The sequence below is a fragment of the Channa argus genome, chromosome 5 (genome assembly GCF_033026475.1).
Source record: "Channa argus isolate prfri chromosome 5, Channa argus male v1.0, whole genome shotgun sequence".
Taxonomy (NCBI): Eukaryota; Metazoa; Chordata; class Actinopteri; order Anabantiformes; family Channidae; genus Channa; species Channa argus.
This window is the reverse complement of record NC_090201.1, coordinates 20,908,051-20,928,940: the sequence shown is the minus strand read 5'-3', so window position 1 is coordinate 20,928,940 and position 20,890 is coordinate 20,908,051. Positions and strand designations below refer to the sequence as shown.

Here is a 20,890-nt window from a genome sequence, read left to right as displayed (position 1 = left end):
AGTTGTGGTTTTATGGCTGTGGTGCTGTGAGTCTCAGCGCCTGTTAACCTCACGATCCCTAATACTTGGAATCTCTTTGACCTCAACATTGAATTCACAGCTGTATCTTGCTGTGGCCAAGCCTAACAGTAAGGAGCTACTAGGTCCAGGTGCCTTACTCTGCTGCCTCTGACCACAGGGTGCAGACAGAAACACTGTCTGATCTCAACTGATACCATTACAATGGATAGAATTCGATAGTTGAACAAATTTTATTTTATTTACAACCACAAGTGCAGATGTAGAAATTTCATTGGGTAATTCCTTTTCTAACAGATATATATTTTAACACTCTGATCTCAATTCAAATTGTGCTCCTGCTAAACCAATCTAGGTGGTGACAACTAACAAGACAGCATGGCTTTGGTTGTCAATGGCAGCGAGTCTCACTGAGAGGAGCATAAACATTAAACAGCATGTTAGGTTAGTTTGCTTTTATCTTTCAGACAACCATTCAAACCTACACAATTTACAATCACCAATTAACCTAGCACGCATGTCTTTGGACCGTGGGAGGAAACTTAAGTACCCGGAGGAAACCCACGCAAGCACGGGGAGAACATGCTCCACACAGAAAGGCCAAAGCCAGATGCGAACCTGCAACCTGCCCACTTCTAAACATGCAGTAGACAAATTTTAGTACTTTCACTGTCCCTTCACAATATAAGACTTTGACCCATTTCTCCGACCGTGGGACTCCAAACAGAGGTGTTAGCGGGTGACTACCTGGATGGAAAACACTTGCAACTTGACAGGTTGCTGGCAAACCAGCATTGGCTATATGGTCTGTTAAATTGTTACAAAGGATGTGAGTTGGCCCGGCATCAACTGGGTGTGAGGACTACAAGTTTGAAAATGAAACACATGTAGAAGTGTTAAGTTAGAGAGAAGCGAAGCTTTCTGCTCAACTTTTTTAGCCTCAGACTAAAAACATGCTACTTTAGCTCCTACTATTGTAACATACGTGAATCTGTGATCGTACTGAAGTTGCATTGTGAGCAAAGTAGGTGATATATGTTGACAAGAATAAAGTCTGCATGAAATAAATACAAAAACTTTCTGCTGTATCAGTTTTGTGGTCAGTGTTTGGTATTTATATGTTTGCTTCTGAGTGAGTTAAGCTAAACTGAACTTACTACTTTTTTTTGTAAAAATAAGAATCAGTTATTTTTATGATTGAAGGTTTAATGTAATTGCATTTTTGTTGGAGATATTTTCTCACATAAAAGTTCTGATTTCTGATGTTAAGCATCTTTGTACATACCACAAAATAACTTCACACATTTGGGCAGGGGCTTTATTCATTTAATTTAATAAGATGCTACATAGTCCAACCAGGTTGGCTTGTTTGTATACACCAGAGAGACTACTGACTAGGAATATTAATCTTCTTCTCAGATAGACTTATTTATTTATTTATATACATACAAAACAGTTTCCCGACTGCTTACATTGATCACGGTGATGGTCAAAGACCCCAGGACAGGTCAGTGTAGTGTGTTTTAACCCTGGGCCTGGATCAGTTAGTATTTACAAGTAATTGATTTTTGTTTGTTTAATCCTACTTGGAGTACCGACATTGATTGGGTTTACTTCATCAGCTCAGTACAGTGGTAAATTCTGATATAATGATGTACTCATATACTTGCATAAATACTCCAACCAGGATTCACAATTGTTTTCAGTAAGTACTAAATGACCCAGGTCTGATAAACCAAGACAGGACTGTAGCTCAGATCTGCTCTGCCCTCCCTCTAAGCAGCAAGTCATCCTCAACCAACAACTGACAGAGTTACAGTAGAAGCACACGCTCATGTTTAATTTCATCTCTTACCCGTCAGTCTAATCCATTCTTCCACTTTGCTTAACATAAAAAGAGGGTGGATATGTTGTTTTTCTTCCTTCTTTCAGTTAAGAAAAATGGAATACACTCCAGGTTCCTCAACTTATGAGAATACTGTGGGATAAAAATGTCACCAGATGGTCTTTTTGCTTCAAATAATGTCAAATACAAATAGTATAGTTATATACCCTCCATCGATTATTTCCTTTAACATGTAAATTTGGGGCTGACAAATTTTTTATTATGTTTTTTGTTGTTTATTTTTGACAAAGAATAACAATAATAAGTTCTGAAATGGTGTCACCGTGTGGTCCCACAAAGGCTAAAGCTAAGTTGTATTCTTCCCTCCCTCTCATTTGAAAAACAAAAGGATTCGGCAGGAAGAACACAAGAGACACTGTTACACCTGGTGCATTAAAAATAAGCATGTGTTCTAATGCAGTGAGGATGTAATAATAATTATTATTAAGTAAACCGATAAATGCTTAATAAAACACCAAAAACTGAACACAGGGCTGCAGTGGAGTGAAAAAAAAGAGGAGGCAGCTTGAAACACGCAATCTCTCACATACATTTGCCTTAAACAAAACAGAATTTAAACAAATGTATGGCTTGAGGAAAAAAAAAAAAAAAAGGTGGAACAGACACAGTGGTGGTGTCACTGATGTTAGGGAAAACACAAAACCAATCACTTCTACCTACACCTTCTGTTCAATTTGTGATACTCACTATATGTATGCATGCTTCCATATATATATGTGTGTGTGTGTGTGTGTGAGAGAGATAATGTACTGTATATATACTGTACTTCCTTCTAGGCCTGAGAATAACTTGCCCAAACAGGTCACAAGGCAACGCTTTCTTCTGGAGAAACCTCACTGAAATGACTGAATCCGGCAAATCGTATTTCAGCTAGCTGCATTATTTTTTAAATACTTCAACAGAAAAAATAAAAATTTAAAATTAAAATCTTAAAAACACAACAAAACACAAGAGAGAAAAGTTAGAAAATGTAAATGTGCAAACCTACAACCAAATGAAATATTATTATTATTATTATTATTATCACCATTATAAAAGCAATTAAATTAGATTCAAAGTCCAGATGCAACACCTGTGTGAACACATGCAATCAAATATCCCCCTCCACAAACTGGGCATGTGGTGAGTAAGGGGGGAGGGGCATAAGGTAGCGTGAACATAAAAGGGACATGAGCAACGTGAATACCTATGGTATAGTGTTTTCTACACTGATCAAAGTTGTTTTACATTTAAAGAAAAGCCAATTGTACAAAGCCTCTGTTTGGAGGAGTCAGTTTGATAGCCCTCTCTTTAACCCCGACTGTGTGGATCATCTCTCTAGTAAATCCCTTCTTTAAAGGGGATTTATCTGGAAAGAACACCTGAATAACCTGTACAGTGGGGAAATTACGTTTAAATATACATAGGCTCTAGTCTTTGTCATTTAGAAAAAAGAAATAACAACACTAAAATGACATTCACACAATTGCAAACTGACTCAGCCACACAAACTCTACCTTGCCAGTGTTAGAAAATCCATTGGTCTGAATCATTAGTATTAAATAATACTTCCATTACCTCCCCACCCACCCATAGAACCAGCCATCTGTATACATGAAACATTTGGAGTAGGGCCAGAATAATTATGTGATGATACGCAGAGGCAAGACCTGTAACAGTGGGTTTGTTCATAAGATGATTTTTTTCCTCATACATTATCTTTGAATTTTTTTTCTACATAAATGAGACTGCATCAAAACTAGTACCACCCCCCACCCAGAGGATATGGCATTTCCTGATCCAAAAATCCCAGATCCTGTGTTTTGTTTTCATCCTCCGAAAGCATGCTGCGGCCGACTGAACTGCTATGCGCTTTACAAGACCAACTTGCCCACGATGATGCCAACCACAAAGAAGAGCACAATGAGGGCCACCATGCGGGCACTCAAGCCCTCCTCCTTTTTCATACCGACCGATGGGTGCTGGGATGACATCATGTTACTCTTCCTCATACGCAGACCATCATCTTCCTGAATAATGGAGAGGAGGGGTAAGGATTAAGAAATGAGGAAATGCATGGGAAGAGGGAGAAGGGTGGTGATGTTGAAAGGAGGAAATAAAAGGAGGGAAAGTGGAAGAAAGAGAAACAAAAGACAAAGACAACATGTGGAAAAGTCAGTTTGTCAATCAGTCACTGAGATAAGGCAGATTTATTTATTAACTTAAAGTAACAGGATCTGTTTAAATCTTCATCCGACCCAATCCCCCTCAGGACTGCAGAAGGCGCCAGGATTTAACACACTTCATTTCCCAGCAGCGGGGGGGGGGGGGGGTCGTCGTCTGTTAGTTTAATCTCAGCCGCAGGAGCAGCCAACAGTCGCTCTGCCTCTGGCAATAACTTAAAGGGGAGGTGGTGGTAGAGTTTAAGGGGACGATGACTCTTTCTTGGCCATTTGTGGTGTCTGTGTGTGTATGTGTGCTTTTATGCTATCTTGGTGGAGACCAATGTGAGTTTTACATCTTGTGAGTGAGGACATTTTGAAATTAGACCCTCAGCGTCTGACACAACTTGTTTAGAATTTAACGCTTTGAGGAAATAACTGGAGTAAGCAGTTAGTTGTGATGGTTGAGGTTAAGATAAGGGTTTCCTCACAAAGATAAAAGTACAAACATAAGTTTGTGTGTGAGATTCACAAACTAAATCTTATTTCATTTATCACCGTGACAGATGCTCGTCAAACACTGACATCTGCCACTGATTACAGACACGAGGAGTTTCACTTATTGCAAACCTCATTCTTGAAGCCAGCAAAGAGGGCACTACTGAACCATTTGGAACTTCCACTTAATTTAGCTTATTATCAAATAAGTTAAATATGACACAAATATGACTCTGGATGTTGGGTGATGTCATGGGCTAACTTAATAGTCTAGACTATAAAAAGACTATAATCAAGGGAGGTTTTCTTTGTTCAGAGGGCAGTAATACTTTCCTTTGAAGCTGAAGTTTAATATGTTCTGGGATTTACTTTACAGTGCATATAACAGGTGACAGACAAGGAAAATTCATGTACAATCATTTTGATTTGGATTTTCATTTCTTGGAGGAAAAAGGTCAAAACTGACCAACTAGGTTTAAAATAGTCTAAATTTAGATAGTGAGGCTAAACACACAACCATTATAATAAGTCTCTCATGGAATTTGCAATGTTGTGATCGCAACAGGCTTTTGAATCTAGATCTGTTAGAAGTGCCAAAAGAATCATGGCGTGTGAGATTAAAAAAAAAGCATGGTTAGTGTTTATGTTAGATTTAGTCTAAATCACACAGTGATGGGCGTGTCCCTGTCTGTACACATGACAAACTCTGTGTGTGTTACATTGAACACTAAGAACAGTAACATTTATTGCAACTGGAACAAGTTGCCTTTGCGTTTCAATGAATTATAAAAAGAGTTTTGTAACTATTTTTGCAATTTATACTTGACTCCTGGTTGCAACAATCCCCCCGAGACCACCGACAAACACCATGTGCCCAGGAGGAGCTAGGGATCAAACCACCAAACCTGCTCGGGATACTGAACCACAACCATAATTACTGGGATTTTATGAAATATAGTATTCTAAAGCTTTGAGGAAAATGGGCAGCAGTGGCTCATCCCACAGCAAAGGAGACTGAGGACATCGCTTAAACTTTCATGTAAAACAGATAACGAGATGAGGTGAAACAGGATCTGTCTGATTCTGACACACATTTTCTTTGCAGCAATTAATCAGAGCAGCACGTTTCAGTGTTGGGAATGAAAAGGTTGATTTGATAATCACCAGCTAAACTAACAGTAAATTATTTTGAAAGCACCTACATCCATTTTCAGTTAAAACTGAAATTTGCATTTACCAGGTAACTGGTATACCTTGGTCTTCACCATCTAGGAAACGCACCAAAATAGAAACAAATAATGCACTCTGGTTGTTGAGTCATCTTACTCACCCTGATTTGTTTGTTTTCTTCCCGTAGCCTCTGAGCCTCCATCTGCAGCCTCTTACACTCCTCCATGATTTTCTTTACCTCTCCATCGTCAAGTGTAGAGCTCAGTGACTTTGCAGGCAATGTGGAGGACTCTGACTTCAGCAAGCTGGATGACATCATCTTGTTGGACTCCATGTCATGCTGCAAAAGTGTGACAAGGGGACAAGTTATAGGGTAATATGTATCGATCGATGCTAAAAGGTTTCTATGGGAATCATGAGCAATGGCTTGGCTGGTACACATAAGCAGTTGACATCTGGAGACTTTTATATGCAATAAACAGTATGCAAACACAAACCCGCAAGAACCCTGGATTATACTATTAACTTTAAACTGCATGCATGCAGGGTTGGAGGATATGTGAGCTCTGTATATGGTCAGATTTTATGTATTTCACCTATATTTTTTACACAGAGCTGCTGGCACATGCTGGTGGTCAGAAAGTTTTACATATGATGTGAACGGTTTTTGTTGAGGCAGTCCCATTTGTGCCAAAATGTTATTTATGGAATAAAATCTGGAATATCTTAAAATAAAATACAGTCTGTGCTGTGTAACCAATAAATGTGTCTCTTTGCAAATTTCAGTGTTTGTTTAGTGCCTCTAGGTTTGTGGAAGTTCAACCAGGGGTCGTTTTCATATGTGGATCAAGCTGATTTTTTTTATCAGCGCCATCACTGACAGATGAACTCTGTGGTACAGAGAGCTGACTGAAGCCATGTGTGTTTGTCTCACAGTTCATAATGAACAAAACACAACTACTACAGGGTCTTCCCCTTAAATGTGCATTATGCCGATGCACTTGGCTCATATTATAATGGGTCAATGTGTCTAAAACTATGTGGGGTGTGAAAGAAGTCACAGCAATAATAAAGTTAAAGTAGGAATGAACAAATTGGCTTTCTGAAAAGATACTAATACCTGAGAATGTGGGCGAGGAAAGAAAAAAAGGGATGCAGGTGGAGGATGAAAGAGGGAGACAGCATTACTAACTTCAGTAGATAGAAAAAGACAGAAAAGTTGAGAAAAACTAGAACAGATGAAGAGTGAGATGGGTCGGATGAAATGTAAAGGCAGACAAAGAGAAAGCAGCTGCAGAGCAGTAGTGGAAGGCTGCAAAATAACAATAAACATCATTGCTCCATAAATACTGCAGCCCCTACTAGGACACATGTTAATTCATGCTGTGCTGTGCAGAAAGAAGCAATAAAAAGCCACATTTGTCATGTTTTTTTTAAACCTACAGCACTGATAAATAAAAGTACATTTTGACACCCTGCTGAAGCCAATTATTGTGATTTTAAAAATGCTGGAAGGAAGCAGTGAGATGTTTGATTCCTTATAATGTCTTTGATATCCAATATATAGCGACAACAATAATGTACACAAGGAGACAAGTAGAGGAGAAATATCAGGTGCTTACCGTTTTTTCATTCTCCACTGGCATCTCAAAAACACACCTCAACTTGGAGTCCATTAGCTCCTCTGGCTTAGCCTCCTTCCACTGGATACGCACAGAACCAAAATAAAGGACCATCAACACAGTATCACGTCATTTAACCAAAGGACAGGGCAAAGGTCCCAGAACAATATAGAATAAGAATTTTATTTTCATTTTATCTTCCTATGTTTAACCATGTCTGGTGCAACTTTTAATGTAAAAAAAAAAACCTAAAACAAAAAACATTCAATTGAGTACATGAACTTATGGCATTTATCTAGGGGAGATTGTTTTTTGAAAGAACTGAATTTATCTTCTTTTTACGTGTTTCAGTTTTGCAGATACCCTGCAGGTAAACATGACGTGATACACTTACCACTCCCTCCATGTCGGTCATGTCCGGAGGTGCTAGCATGGACTGAACCATGAACTTGTGTTTGCTCTTCTCATTGGGGTCATAGTCAAAAGGCTGCAGCATAACTGAAATAGAAGATGACAGACTGTGTCAGCATAGGAAGGAAAACACAGATCCTATACATCTATAAGATGTTTTCACTTTGCACGCTCTTTTTATTTAGATTTCACACAGTGTCCCAACTTTTCAGGAAATGGGGTGATCCAAGAAAACAAAAACTTCATATTAAGAAACTCTAACCAAAATGTTTTTTTTGTTTTTTTTTTAAACTTGAAAATGAATTTATAAATGAACAGATCACGAAATTCGAAGCAGATAATGTGGTTCCTTGAGTTAACGGCTTGAAAAAAAATAATTATAATAATAATTATGCATGGACAGGAAGTCCCCATATTATCTTGGGTATGCTTAGTATTATTATTTTGTTCTGTTATGAATCCACCAGTTTTGTTATTTGCCTGTTTTTAAACCATACTCTCAGGAGACTCGAAGACTACATGTCAAACAAAGTGGCTTGCTAATTTCATCCAAACTGTAGCAGACAGCAGACAGTCATGATTTGTGGGTGAAGCTCAAATATAAATGGCAGCAATTAGGCCTTTCATTCTTCTTTGTGAGTGACTTTTCACCTCTTTTTTTTTTAAATCTCTCAACTTCTGAGTTCACTACTCAGATTAAATTAGTGAGTATTAAATACGCACATATTATTCATCAAACAGTAATTTAAGGACTACACATATTCAAGCCTCTTGACTTGCCTGTTCTGCTGGAAAAAGGTGGTGAAGATTCCTTTATTTTTATGTTCGTGAAAACATGATGGAGAAACTGACAGATACCCCAGGGGGTAATCTTTCCAACAGCTTTGAACTCTGCCTTTTTCATACTTAACATTACAAATCACTGACAAAAAGCAAGTGTTGTGTTGGAATACTACTTAACTCCATCAACACATCTAATCTATGGTGTTTTATTTGATGTCATTCCAGTGACATGGGGGGCCTGGTTTAGGGGTGACTGAGAAGGTACTTTGGAGCTGCAACAATTATTTAAATGATTTCAATAATTCTTTTTCTTATGTTAGAGGGCTAAAAGTGCACAGGAGATAAAAATGTGCTATTTGTGCGTGATTCTGTTTTTGTACTCTTTAATAATAAAGGAATATTTTGACATCACTACAAACTATGTCTGCAATGCTTGAAAGATTCTTCAGGTTGCACAAAAAACAAATTACCTCCTGAATTCAAAGCCAGCATAGCTATCAGAATGGCTTTCATATATGGCACATGCCAATTCTCCCTAGAGTGGAAAACCTCCGAGATGTAGTGCACTATTGCAGCAATCAGAGCAGTTCAATATTACAAAACAGAAACAGACGCACTAACAGATTGAGAACGTCCTGTTTCAGTCAGACTCAATTTGCACAACCATCTACCTTGGGTCCAAGGGGACAACACTGGAGGATGGAGACAGGAAAACATGCAAGTTCTTTCAGCAACACTGCATAACATAAAAACATCCCAAGCCAAGGCCTGCGATGGAAAGCACACAGCAACAGTAGAAGAAAACTGATTTTAACCCTCTTTGATCTAAACTCTTAGAAGAACAACTTTACAAAAACCTACTTCTGCTAATGATTGCATATTCTTTTTTTCACCCTGGATGATCATTTAGAAATGTCACAGAGGCTAATTGTAGTCAAGATGGTCAAGCAGGATGGTAATTGCCTGCATGCTTGTTGATGATGAATGGTACCATTAAGGGGGTGAGCAAGGGAGGTAAGAAAACCTTCCTGCCACTAATTACTCTAATAGTGTCCCATCGGATAAGATGCTCACAACAGAATTACCACAAACTATTTAACTTCGAGTGCTTAGAAAAGGTCCACCAATGGTTTCTGTTTCTCCATAATGACCACACATAGAGAAAATAATTATTACAGTGCTGACAGAAGACCATCTGTAGTATGGTTTATATTATCACTGAAGATGCTCAAAATAAAGTGCAAATTTCCAAAAGCCCATGGTGGAGTCAAATACAAATATCCAGTTCTATCTATCAGAGGGGGTAAAAGGACAAAAAAATTTGCTATAAGATGCTAGAACCACGTTTGGCATTTTGGCTTAAAAAAACAATGAATATTCAAAAGGGATATTGAATATTTTTACAAATTGATTCAGGTCATTGTTTAATGCTTGGCAAAATGTATGGCTCAATTCAATGCAAAAAACAAAACAAAACACAAAAACAGGGCCATGTAGGGTTTGCAACTAATTAATACTTTCAATTCTCTTTTATTTTCAAATTATCAATTGATTCCTTAGTGTATGTGAGGTGTCCAGTTTACAACATTATGAAAGAAACAGCAAATCCTCAAACTGGAAAACTTGCTCACTTGCTTTGATGAACTAACTTGCCATCAGAACACAACAAATAACCCGCACTTAACCTTGTCTTTCATTACCATTTTGGAAACTATTATATCACTCAGTATCACTCACTGATACTGCAGCTTTTCCTTGACCCATTTAAAGTGAATTCTCAGCACCTTGTTACAAAAACACAAAAACTGGGTTTGACAATATAACAAAAAAGTATCAGGCATAAAAATAATAAAGAAAATACATTCAACACCTGTTTACTTTGAACCGTAGGGCACATGATATGAAATGTGATATGATACACAATATCAAAAGACCCAGCGTCACACCGTTTGATTGAGAGAAGCCTTAAATGTACAAAGGGGCTCCCTATCCACTTTGTCCAATATTACTCAACACAAAAACACGGTCAAAGATCAGCAAAGCTCCTCAGACAAACAGTGTGGGAGAGGGAAGAGAGCAACACCACCCAGAGCTATCGATACAGCCCCAGAAGGACAACTCATCAAGATATTAGATTAACACTCAGAAAATCAGATCTTTCAATCCTGACTGTGCTCTCTTGGATCAATTGTTATCAATTGTAATACAATATATTTAACTTTTTTGCATAAAAGAGAAAACCCTTTTTGTTGAAAGCAAATTTTTTATTTATTTGTTAGTAGTAACGTGTGTGCAGATGGTTTGGTAGTGCTATAGCAGCAGTGGTGCAGCAGGAAACACTTAATTCTTGCACCCCAGAAAACATGTGGGTTACACCATAAACCTGCCTGCAAAGGAAAAAAAAAAAAAAAAAAAAAACACTCGCCATATATACTAACTGGCTGTGTGAATCTAATAAAATCCAATACAGCAGCTCTGACATTTATTTTACTTTTACAAGATTATATTATTTTAGTTTTTAAGTTGAAACGGTAAGAAAGGTGTTAATTTTACTATGTGTTTTTCATTTAGGTCATAGTGGATGGAGGAGTTGTACTGGAGTGGGTTATATTAAAAGGTGGTTTTAATGGTTTGGCCACCCTATTTACAAGGAATGAGGTTGATATGTTTGTTAGTTTATCAAATATTTTGTAATCACAACTTAAGTAGTTTTAATAATATGTGTTAAGTAATATTTTAACATGTTATATTTTAATGGTAATTTTTTTTAATTTTAGTATGTTATTTTGCTTTTGCCTTTTGTTTTGAATATGTCAGAGAAACATCTGACTTAAAGCCAGAAAAACCTCAGTATTTGTGGACACAAGGATTTTTGAAACATTCATAGCACATATTTTTCCACTGAATGCTGCTGAATCACAGCAATCAAGCTCAGCAACATTCCTGTGGTCAAGGCTACAGCTTTGTTGAGCTTCAGAGGCACGTTGTGTATCCTCAGCTAAGCCAGCAAATGACACATCACAGGTTTGTGGGTATCTTGTGGCAGACGGACTCTCTTGCCCTGGTCCACATCAATGTACCTTTTGTGCTACAGTAATAGATTGCAGTTAACATTCTCACAATTGTTTAATGGAATCAAAATAAAATAAAAACACAACTTATAGGTTACATTACCCTACTGTGCTTTCATATTTATTACCCGAGACATTGATTGAGGTGCCTGCTTCAATGATTCCACTGTTTGGCCGCACACAGTACCGGCGGGGTGCTGTCGTCTTCACCTTGAAACACACATTCCGGTCTGTAGGGTTGGAAAGCTTGAGATTTGTAGTGACCACATCTGAGAATGGACCTGGGAAAAAAAAAAAAAAAACAGAGTAGACACTTAAAAATTGTGTTTGAAGTCAGTCGTTGGGTATCTTGGGAAAAACAGCTGTAGATTTTGTTCGAATAATAATACAGAGACAATGATGTTAAATTTAGCAGAATAAAACATTTTTTAAAAAGCTAAACAGAGCCTTAAGTCGAAGAATACAAAAAGGCTAAAATTATCAGTTATACCAATAAAAAAATGGACAGAGATCCATTTTTTTAATGATTTAACTGATTTTAATTTTGGTACAGTAAGAGAATATTACCGTATTAAAACTACCACTGGCATGCAAACTCAAAAAAGCCCTTTCTGTCTGAGCTGTGCAGTGATTTGCTAATCAAAGCAATTGAGTGTCTATTAGTCAACTGATAGATGAAAAATGCAAATCCATTATGTGCTGCTAGAAAAAGAGCAAATGGAAACAAATGGAAAAATGAAAACAGCTAGTTTAGAGCACATAAAATAACTAATATGGAAGAAAATAAAAAAATTTTAAATGTCACGTATTTACACTAACATAACAAAAATGAAGGCAGAGTGACAGCGTCAATTATTTGTAAAACATGTGGACTGCTAATTTTTTTAATTATCAATTAATCTGTCAGTTATTTTATATATTACTCAAGAAAATTTCTTTAAATGTCTTAAATTAAATGTTTTACATTTCAGAATATTCATTGTCTGCTTATCAAGTACTTCAACAATTTACACTGATATGACCTTTACCACACTGATAGACTGTACAGACAAAGTAAACAGGTTAATCAGAGCTATTTTTTTAATTATTAAAATAAAGTAGCTGACTGAAATACCAGTAAATATCCTATTAAAAAAGTGACATGTATGCTAACACTTTTAAATTTTGTCTACCTAAGTCTAACTGGATTGGACTTTTAGGCTACTACAAACTATTTGGATATTAGTAACATCTTTTCTTTATTGGGCCTGGCATTTGAATTAAATGAATTATGTAAAGGTGTACGTTATCCACTAGATACATAAAGTTAAGTGTGTTTCAGACTTGACGATTATAAATATTGTATGTCTTCTAGCATTAGTGTTCACACTAGTTACTGGTGTCTACTCCCTCCTCTTGATGAGAAAGAACACTTTAAGGATCAATTTACACAAACCTTTAAAAAAACAACTATGTATACAGGTCTATATATCATAGGCTTTTCTGCACTAATCCTGCTGCACTGCCATAAACACAATAGCTGGGGCAAACTGGCTTCAGGTAATTACATCTATCATTGTTAATGCAGACCTCATCTCTCAGAGGCTCTCGCTGGGTCAGATGCATTAAGCTGCAGACTTGTCAATAATGCAGAAAACCTTTACAACAAAAGCCACCACCAAATAGCACTGTGCCACTTCTAAAAAGGTACGCAAAGGTTAAGTGACTCCTCCATCCACAATGCAATGCTCGACTATTGGTGACAAAACAAAGAAACACAACTGACCCATTCTTAACCCTAGACAGAGTCATTAAGTGATGCACCAGAGCTACAGTACTTCATAACGATTTTAGGCAGTAAAAGGGACACTTTCAAAAGCTATGTCATGAATAGTTTATATTTATCAATTAGCCTCATAAAACTAAATATAATCAATATGTAATGTAACTGCTCTTTGCCTACAGTATAAAACCGCACCAATACGTCTGCATACACTTCTGTGTTTTTAAAGTACTTAGCAGGTAGGTTTTTCCAAACATTTTTGAGAGTTTGCCACAGTTCTATTGTAGATTAAGGCAGTTTTAATTCCTTCTGTCACTTTATTTATTCACACTTAGTCAGATGCTGAGATAAGCTAGTTCTTTATGACTTTGGACAAATGTTTAGTGTTGACATGCTGAATTTGGGGCTGGTGGGGTTTTTTTTTTATGTAAACATGAAAAAGAGAAAAAAGTTCTGAAATGTACTATTTAATTTCAATTGCTGAAAAATAATAGCAATTCACAGCTCCAGAGTACCCAAACCGATACACTCACATTCAAAAACTGCAGCAGCGCACTGAATAGTAAAAAGTCTCTTTTGTCTTTACTGGCAGTGCCATTAAAAGAAAAGTAAAATGTGATAGATATGAAAGCTTTAGTATGAGTACAGCCAGAGAGGTAAAGAAACGTGAACCTTATCTGACTCAAGCTTGACTCTGGAGAAAGCCTAAAGTCTAATGGGACTTCTTTGACATCATCAGCACATTAAACATATTAAAGGGTGTGCATTTCCACTGGTGAAAAATGCACACAAGTTCAAATTTAATTTCAACATACCTCATTCTATATATACTTTAAGTGCTGCCTCTCAAAACCACAGTGTCAAATGTATTTATTCCTATTATTTCTGGCAACTGCTTCTTTATTGACAGGACACTCCAGAAATTGCACAGTAAAATGTATCCAGACAACTATCTGGCAAGCATTAGTCACATTTGTGTTTTTCCAGTACTTCCAATAGGAGTTAATACAAAGTCAAGACAGAGGTAATTATGAATTATTGTACAACTTCCCAAACTTTGCTTCAGCGCTACTTCTGCACATTTTACAAGATGCAGCAATACTATGCAGCTAAATTTGGATTCTTTTAGTTCAATAACCTCAAACTTCAGAGAGAAAAGACTGGGGCACACAGACTGACTGTCAGCCTTAAATTTAGCTAGAAATCTAATGTTTTGACTACTACTCTAGTGTCATCAGAATGTAATAAAACATACAGTACAAAGCAAACCAATCAAATCGTTAACCTCAAACAGGTGTACACTTGTTATTAAAAAGAAGGTGAGACAGGAATTCCGTCCTTTCAAAAATTTGATCTTAAAGATGGAGTTAAATCTGAACTTACAATAGCCTTTGTTAAGGTAGCACACTCAAACAAAATAGGAAAAAAAAAAAAAAAACAGAATACACACAAAATACACATCTTTGAGTTGATGAAAGATGAAGCACATGCTTTGCAGTACACTTCCTCCAACAAGAGGAAGAATGCCTGATTCAGCTCTTTAATAAGGCCAAAATTTTCAACTTTTTTGTAGAGTATGAATAAAATTGAGGTAAGTTGAGTATTTCACTACGTCTCAGAAGGGTGCGGGGTGTTGTTTTATTGGTGAACTTTACTGAGGCTGCAAATGCACAGCAGAAAAAACATGTGACTTTGGCAACCAGAAAGCCCTTCTTTGTTGTGTGGGAAATTAGGGAAATCTTTCAAGATGGCTGTGTTATCACTTTACAAGTTATATATTACTTAAGGAAATCTGGTTTCACTGTAGAACATTAAGGCAATGAAGTGGAAGCAATGAAAATATTTTTAGAAAATTCACAACTCATAAATTCCAAGAAGCTTTGACCATCAATCCAGCATTTGTTGACAGACTTCCAGTTTAAATACTGATAAAGCAGTGTTTCTACCAGAAACTACAGTACACTGTGTAAGATCAAGCTGGGAGTGGTTCAGTCTGGACGGCTAGCCAAAGCAGAGAGAAAGAGGTGCAGTTACAGATTAACTAACCCTAATGTAGACATGGTCAAGCCAACTTTTTAAATCAAGTATCGTTGTATAATGATAAAACAAAGTTGACCACTACAGTAGCTATTTTGTACAAATAATACAAAATACAATCTGCAGGGTGCTACAGCACTCTCCATCTGCATGAAAACAGGGATGTATTTCAGAATTAGCACATACACCAGATTGCAGATAAAGTTTCAGCTCAGCAAACACCCAGAGCAACTGACACTTCCCTTCTCTGTTGAGCAAAAACAGAGAGGAAATTCAGAGCCTCACAACTTGGCTTAACATCTAAAGGCTTATAATGAAAGGGACTCACTCCACCAACTACTGTACACCTGATCTACTACTTCCTGAAAGTTTCCCAGCATATAGTCTAATGCATGAAAACCACAAATGGTAGTAGAAAAACAATTACGAAGAGCTGATAGTTGAAGTTGTCAACTTTCAAGGTCGGATTTTACTAAAAAGAAGATAAAAAGTGGGGAGCTGGGAGATTTTTGTAAAGATTTGCTAATAATACCCCTGATAAAAGCTAAAATTGAATACAAAAAACTTCAGTTGAGAGTATTTGGTCCAAAGATGTTCTGAACTAAGGTCTAACACGTTGCTAGACACTGATTCCTGAAGTTTTACTTAGAGTATAGACATGCAAATTGAAATATTGTCTAGAAAACTGAGGAAAACAAAAGTCTGTTTTACACTTTAAGTATGTCTGTACAGAATACTAATAGATAGAAACTTTCACATAAATTCCTATAAATTAGCTGTAATTTACATGGATATTTCCTGCAAAGGGCGTTGGAATTTGGTATTAATATTAGGGAAATAAAAGAACTGTTAATTGCAACAGTTTGTAAGCTACAGCATGTGACTTTAATTTATATAGTTTTCCTGAGAATATGCCCCGAGACCAACAATCCTATTGTGAAGAGGTGTTGTTGACACGTTCTATGAAGTCAGACTCACAGAATAGCACTAGCTACCTGGAAAGGCCCTGCAAAGTATCAGGAATGTCTGGTTGCAAACAAAGATGACACACTACCAACTTCAGCAGGAAGTAGTAGATAATAGCTGAACGTTTTTATTTACAGTAGAAGAGTGACCTTAAAGTGCAACTTCACCAACTTTCAACTTGCTTTATATGGCTTTAGTTTAGGGTGTAAATTTACATTAATGCTTTCAAACGTCCCTCTGGCTTCCCTATATTAAAATACTTATACTAATGCTTCTAGCTGAAAAAACTCAGCCGCAGATGACGTCACCCGAAGGAATTTTTTTCATCATTAGGAGTTCAGATGATTTCATCTGGAGGAGCTCTGGGAAGGCAGGTTGACCCTGATTACAAACTCCATGGTGTGAGCAACAAGAAAACAAAATCTAAACTGAAGGGTCCTCTAAGTGTTGTCATCTGGAGTCATTTTTCAGCTACATGTAGAGAGATATTTTAATATAGCTTTAATGGCATTCATTTATATACACTACTAAAACTAAAACTCAGTTGGTAAAGTTCAATTCAATTCAACTTTATTTATATAGCGCCAATTCACAACAAAGTCATCTCAGGACTTGGTAAAGTTGGTAAAGTTCAATTCAATTCAACTTTATTTATATAGCGCCAATTCACAACAAAGTCATCTCAGGGCACTTTACCGAAGGCAGTTGTCTACGGATCACAGGGTCAGTGGTCCGATCCCTAGCCCTGGCTATATGTCGAAGTGTCTCTGGGCAAGACACTGAACCGCTAACAGCCCAGCTGTGCAGTGCCGGTCTAAGCCCGGTAGAAATTGGGGAGGGTTGCATCAGGAAGGGCATCCAGCGTAAAAACTGTGCCAAATCAACATGCAGACAATGATCCGCTGTGGCGACCCTAAACTCACAAGATAAGCCGAAAGGACAAAAAAAAAAAAAAAAAACTAAAAGAAGCAAGTTGAATATGAGTGAACGTGTCCTTTAGGATGAAGATGGTTAGGGGTTAGTTAGGAAAAGTCATTGGTCTACACCCCTGGTTCCCAACCCTGGTCCTCAAAGTGCCCTGCAATGCTTGTTTTCCCAACATCCCCTACCCAACTAGTGCCTCACCTGCTGATTACCTGGTTCAGGTGTGTTCAGTCAATCAGTTGGAAGATACCAATCTGCTTTGTCTTCCCCAACCCATCTAAGATGGCATCTTCCAGATTCTGACTGACTGCTAACAACTGATCCAGTTAAAATACAAGCAGGGTAAGTGTGCTTGAGAGCCAGGGTTTGGAAATTCCTGTTTTAGGACAAGACCTGAAAACATCTAAAAACACCAAGTTCAATAAAAATTTGACATCTTCTGGGCATTGTTAAAATTCCACCATCTTGTCTGCAGTCTCTGATCTTTCTCTGTATCTAGGTGCATCTCCAAAGTGTGGTGGAGCATAGCAGCTGGTACTTAGCAGAGACCTACTGAAACATAGTGGATTAATGTTGAGTCTTATGCTAGTGTTAGATTCAGTTGCATATTGAAATTTTAAACAAGTGTTCGTAATAATCTTGTTTTCCAAAAAGTATGGAAAATAAAGGAGATTCTTCAGGAATGAGCATGACCTGTTAAACAGAGAGATACAAACACATAGGGCCTCATAAAAGAGCATTTTTATATGTTGTTATACATTCTGACTACATTTTTCTACGTTTCTTTATATAGTTTGTATGAGTTGAAGATGGATGCACCAAACTCTCTTAAATTAAGAAACTTGTGAGAAAAATCTAATCTCACACTAAATACCAGCCCTTAGTAAAACTGACCTCCTTGCTATATAATGCCACATGTGCTTAATTTGTGGAAAAGTTTAATTCCAAAGATGGCATATAAAAGTGAAAGAAATTAAACACATTTTCACACTGCAAAGCCTAATGTCAGCAGTCAGAAATAACAAACATAATGCAAACAAACAAATTTGAAAGCATCTAGCAATAGCAGAGGACCCAAAACAATTAGGCAATGTTAATAGGAGCACATCTGTGGGTCAAGAGAACAGGGCTGGACTGTCACCGAAATAAAAAGAAAATGTTCAGGATCAATATAATTATCTATGAAAAAACTTGCTATGGCATACGAAGCAGTCAGTGACACAACAATCACTGAGATTTAAGATGAGAGAATAGACCCCGGAGCAACTGTGAGAGTGAGAGAACCTTCCCAACTCCTAATAAAATTAATGTTGCTGTATCAAAAGATGACCATGATAATTATATCTCAATATTAATACTTTTTCAATACTTTAAAAAAAGTTCCACTTTGACACTCAATGATAATAATAACAACATGGTGAAGACTACAAATTTCACCTTGTTATTGCTTCTGCATTTCACTGATAATGAAAACTATAACAGGATTTGTTAAAAATTCTCTGGCATTTTATAAACGATCAACTGATTAATTAAACAAATAATTGCCATATTAATCACCAAGGAAGACTCAGTACTGATTAGTTTTTTAGATGTCTCCCCTAATGCCTGACTGTGGGGCTAGCTATCCTTTATTTGAACTGAGCTGACACTACTACAACACCATTTAGCTCCTTACTCATAAATACAATGTGCAATATTTAAATTGTGTCAGGATCTCTAATCTGTTGCAAGACGGATACAGCAGTACCATTCGCGTTTATGTAACATAATTTGGGCCTAAAACACAGTGCCATCTTGCTGCAAAATAGCGGGTTTTACTAACATTTCTATTATTGATTGTGAAAAAATAATGATAAGGACGGTGGGCATGCTGATGATCGGCATGCCAAAAGGTCCAAAGTAGCATGGGTTGCAGTTATTCTGATCTGTGAGCTGTCAAGTTCTTAAATGACAGCTGGCTGGCCAACAGAGCTACACAGCCAATCAGAGAGAGAGCTAATGCTAGTAAGCAGACCTGCTAAGGATGTTGAAGCTTATGAGCAATGCAAGGTTGTACATTCAAAAAAGCAAAGATATGTTGTCACGTGTTTATTATGATTGCTAATTCCCAGTGGACATATGTTTCACTTCTTGCAGTTGTCATTGTCGCACATATGTGTCACAGGGCCTGGCTAGCTTAGCCATCCGAAGCAAATCCAGCTACCTTCCTAGCTAGCGTTGGCTGCCATTTGACCCGCCGTGCATTCGGATCAGTCTTATTCTTTTCAGTCCCAATATTGCCAATATGTGAGTTGCAGTTTCTCCCAGTTTAGTTACGGTAACATCGTCCTGCCCACCGCTCCTAACCCTGATGGCAGAGGCGGCTCGCCCTGCCGTCCAAAGCCGGGCCCTCCCCTCTCCTACCTCTGAATTTCAGTTCGTGCTGAGGCTCCAAGAGCAGAACCTGTTCCGGCCTGGCCATGTCCCAACAGCTGGAGCGGGGTTGTCTCACTGCAACCAGTTCCTGTCGGTCACCCCCGTGTTAAGATGTTGCTGAGAGCTGCACCGTCCACACACGTTATTTTCTTCGTGAATAAACGGTGGATATCCTATCTCCCTGCTCTCCGGTGTTACTCGAGCTGCTAGCGGCTGTTGTGATGCAGCAGGAAGGGAGTGAGAGGCAGACCGGTGACGTCACAGCCTCTGCAGAGCCGCCCGGTAAAGGGGGGAGGCCAGGGGATGCTAGGCTCCACTGGTGGGGCCATTACCACTGTTTTTAAGAAATAAGTCTTTTTATATTTATTGTTTATTAACAACATATTCTAGATTCAAGGAGGTACATTACACTCTATGTAGTACAAAATTGTCTCTTTCTCAGGACCATTAATAGCCAAAACAGGGAATTTGGAACTAAAGAGATTGAAACTTGCAAAGATACCCATTTACTTTATGTAACTCAGGTTACTGAAGCCGCTTGTTAACTTCAGAGCAGTTTTAAAATATAAGTGTGCTCAAAATAAGTAGGCTGCTGTGAATTTTTTACAAGATCATGAAGGTATTTTTGTTTAATGTTAAGAGACAATAAAAAGCACTTTAAAGTTTAAACAAGCAAACAAAAAGTACTCCGTCTTAAGAGGTTATCTTTATTTTATTTCTAAAATGTTGTGGATGACTTGTCACTGAAAAGTTAAATGATAACAGTCTTAAGTCTAATTCAAACTTATTCTTACACTTAGAAATATTTTAGAAACTCTGTGATTATATACATTGTGTAGTATTGTAGAGACAATGGGGGGGCTTGGCACACCTGAGCATTTAACTGGACTAGGCAGCAATAATGAATCTTATTAGATTTATTTTAACCCATTTTTAATGAAATTGTAATTAATTATATAATAATGATGGAAATAATTATTTGACAACACCATGAATACATTGCAAACCACTCCCATGTTTTCGGATTGACAAAGTCACAATTGCGCAAGTATTTTAGCAGGTTTAACTATAATTTCAGACAGTTTATAATTTGCTATTTTACTCTCAAAATGTTGCAGTCATATCATGTTTTACTTCAAATAAAGATACACGCTCATTTTAATACA

The 20,890-nt window shown here is 37.4% G+C and overlaps 1 protein-coding gene across 1 annotated transcript; it reads right to left on the bottom strand.

Moving 5' to 3' along the window:
• Window positions 1–1,328: 1,328 nt before the first annotated feature.
• Window positions 1,329–19,974, bottom strand: vapb (VAMP (vesicle-associated membrane protein)-associated protein B and C). The gene is made up of 6 exons (XM_067504602.1): window positions 19,713–19,974; window positions 11,749–11,901; window positions 7,750–7,853; window positions 7,356–7,436; window positions 5,894–6,073; window positions 1,329–3,933 (listed from the first exon to the last, which is right to left on the bottom strand). Exons 1-6 carry the CDS (start codon window positions 19,768–19,770, stop codon window positions 3,778–3,780), a joined length of 732 nt encoding a protein of 243 aa, XP_067360703.1. The 5' UTR covers window positions 19,771–19,974; the 3' UTR covers window positions 1,329–3,777.
• Window positions 19,975–20,890: the final 916 nt, after the last annotated feature.